General features: G+C 43.4%; 1 protein-coding gene across 1 annotated transcript; it reads left to right on the top strand.

The window, feature by feature from the left end:
• Positions 1 to 355: 355 nt before the first annotated feature.
• On the top strand, positions 356 to 2,395 carry CCIN (calicin). Its single transcript, XM_033173074.1, has one exon. It carries the CDS (start codon positions 549 to 551, stop codon positions 2,319 to 2,321), a length of 1,773 nt encoding a protein of 590 aa, XP_033028965.1. The 5' UTR covers positions 356 to 548; the 3' UTR covers positions 2,322 to 2,395.
• Positions 2,396 to 2,634: the final 239 nt, after the last annotated feature.

Below are 2,634 nucleotides of genomic sequence, written 5' to 3' on the forward strand. Positions count from 1 at the left end.
TCCATTTCAAGGCCTTTCTCCAAATCCTATGTACGACATGCTGAAACCAAGTCATATCAGTGGAATGTTTGCCCTATCAAGGCATTATCAAAATACAGATACCCAAATTTGGTTCCACTTTGGGGAACAGAATGCTCTGTTATTTAGATCATAAACGGTTGAACCTAATAAATTAAGTGGGAATGTATTCCTATTTGACATCACCACAGCATTTAACTATAACCTAACATTTCCTTGGGAAGAGTTTAACAGGTAACCTTTCAATACAAACACACTCTAGATAGTATAAGTGAAACCACCTCACCTCCAATCAATGGAACCTCTTCCTTTTTGGATCGGGTTTAGCTGAAGTGAGACTGATATTCTCTCGGTACAAAAGGGACAATTTGAAAAGATGCTTGTCAACACATGTCACAGATAATTGTGACCTAGCAGCTTTATTTGATGACATCACTCCTTGTACCCAGAGTAGGGTCTTCAACAACTGGGCAAAGAGTCCTCTACGCTTATAACATCTTCCTTAATTCCAGACAAGCTTGGCCCCAAAAATGAGGATGCAGTTTACAGAAAAGAACCACAACAGTTTTATGATGCAGGCCCTCAACAAACAGAGAAAGAACCGGGAGTTTTGTGATGTAGCTCTCAGTGTGGACCAGAAAGTCTTCTATGCCCACCTCAATGTTTTAGCAGCCATGTCCTCCCATATTAGGAATCTGATATCCAGCAATGACATGAAAGCGGATGATGAACTCTTCATTATCATTGATGCCAAGTTCCTGAGCTCTGAGTTGGTGGAGCAATTGCTTGACTACTTCTATACTGGGAAGATTGTAATTTCTGAGAAGAACGTGGAGGACCTGCTGAAGGGAGCCAAGTATTTCAGTTCCCCATCTCTAAAGAGCCACTGTTCTGACTTCCTCCTTAGGTCCCTTAAGAAGAACAACTGCCTCTACTACATGCTCCTGGCCACCTCATATGATATGAAAGAGGTGGCAAATGCTGCTTATGATGGTATACGAGACAACTTCAACTACTGGGCAGGCCCTGGCATAACAGACTTTATGCACTGCCCCCCTAACGTCTTCAGCAGGCTCCTAAAGGATGAACATCTTCATGTACAAAACGAGGACCAGACTCTCTCAATCCTCCTCCAGTGGGTGAAATACAGAAAGGCTGAAAGGGAGAAATATTTTAAGAAGTATTTTACCTACATTCATTTATCTGCTGTCTCCACCAGTATGCTTCTGTCCACTTGCCGTGAAGTGTTACTCTTTGCAGATCACACTGGTCCCCTGTCCCGGATAGAGAGCACTTTGAGTGATCGTAAAAAGGGCAATCCTCAAAGCCTGATGCTTCAACAAAGGAAAGGGGCGTTAATGGACTCTGTGGTGATCTTAGGAGGGCAAAAAGAGCAGGGTAAGTTCAACAGTGGTGTTTTCGCTTATATCATTGGAGAGAACATCTGGCTAAAGCTGACAGAGATGCCTTACAAAGCAGCTGCTCTCAGTGCAACATCTCTAGGGAGATACATTTATGTTTCTGGAGGAACAACAGAGCAGATCTCTGGCTTGAAAACAGCTTGGAAGTATGATATAGATACTAACTCCTGGATCAAACTTCCGGATCTGCCTATAGGTTTGGTCTTCCACACCATGGTAACTTGTGGGGGGGCAGTGTACTCTGTAGGAGGAAGCACGGCCCCAAGGAAGTACATTTCAAGTATCTACAAGTACGACGAAGGGAAAGAGAAGTGGATTCTTGCTGGAAAGATGAGTATTCCTATGGATGCAACTGCATTGATCACCAAGGGAGACAAGACTATTTACATTGTGACAGGAAGGTGCTTGGTGAATGGGCGCTTCTCCCGAGTAGGTGTGCTGGACTGCTTTGATACTCAGACTAAGAATGTAGTGCAGTACATCACATTTCCCATTCAGTTCAATCACAAGCCCTTGCTGTCCTTTCCTCAGGAGAATGTCTTGAGCATACAAAGCCACAAAGAGAGTTTGGAAATAAACTTGCAGAAGATCAAAATGAGCAAATCCACAAAACTTGTCCCACTCTTGCCGAATAACTACAGCTTGGATCTTTCACATGCAGTGTGCTCAATTGGGGATAACAAGGTGTTTGTGTGTGGTGGCCTGATTTGCCCAGGTGAGACACGTCCAGAGGAGTATGCCATCAACCAGCATGCATATATGTTAGATCAAAGTCTAGGCGAATGGAGGATTTTGGCTAAGCCTCCAGAAGCTCTGGATTGCCCTGCTTGCTGTACAGCTAAGTTGCCATGCAAGATTCTCCAAAAAACTGTAGTCAATTAATAAGGGAAGACAAAAACAAACCAGAATTTCTAGCAATAAAGAATGACTGAATTGTAAATCACAGGTAAACACCAGGTTTCTTCCCTTCGTCTCTTTATCATGTACTTTGTTCAGCAGTGTAACTAGGGTGGGCAGAGCCAACCAAGACAGGGGCACAAATAGGTCATGTATTGATAGTTTAAAAGGTAAGATTGTGTCATGTTTTCTTTTCAGCATGGAATACTTAAACATGTTTTCAAAATGGTAGATGGAAAGCCAGAATCCAGCTTGCTCTGAGGCCAGCCCGAGAGCCACCATTGCAGTTCCTCCTTGG

This window comes from Lacerta agilis, chromosome 16, assembly GCF_009819535.1.
Source record: "Lacerta agilis isolate rLacAgi1 chromosome 16, rLacAgi1.pri, whole genome shotgun sequence".
NCBI lineage: Eukaryota > Metazoa > Chordata > Lepidosauria > Squamata > Lacertidae > Lacerta > Lacerta agilis.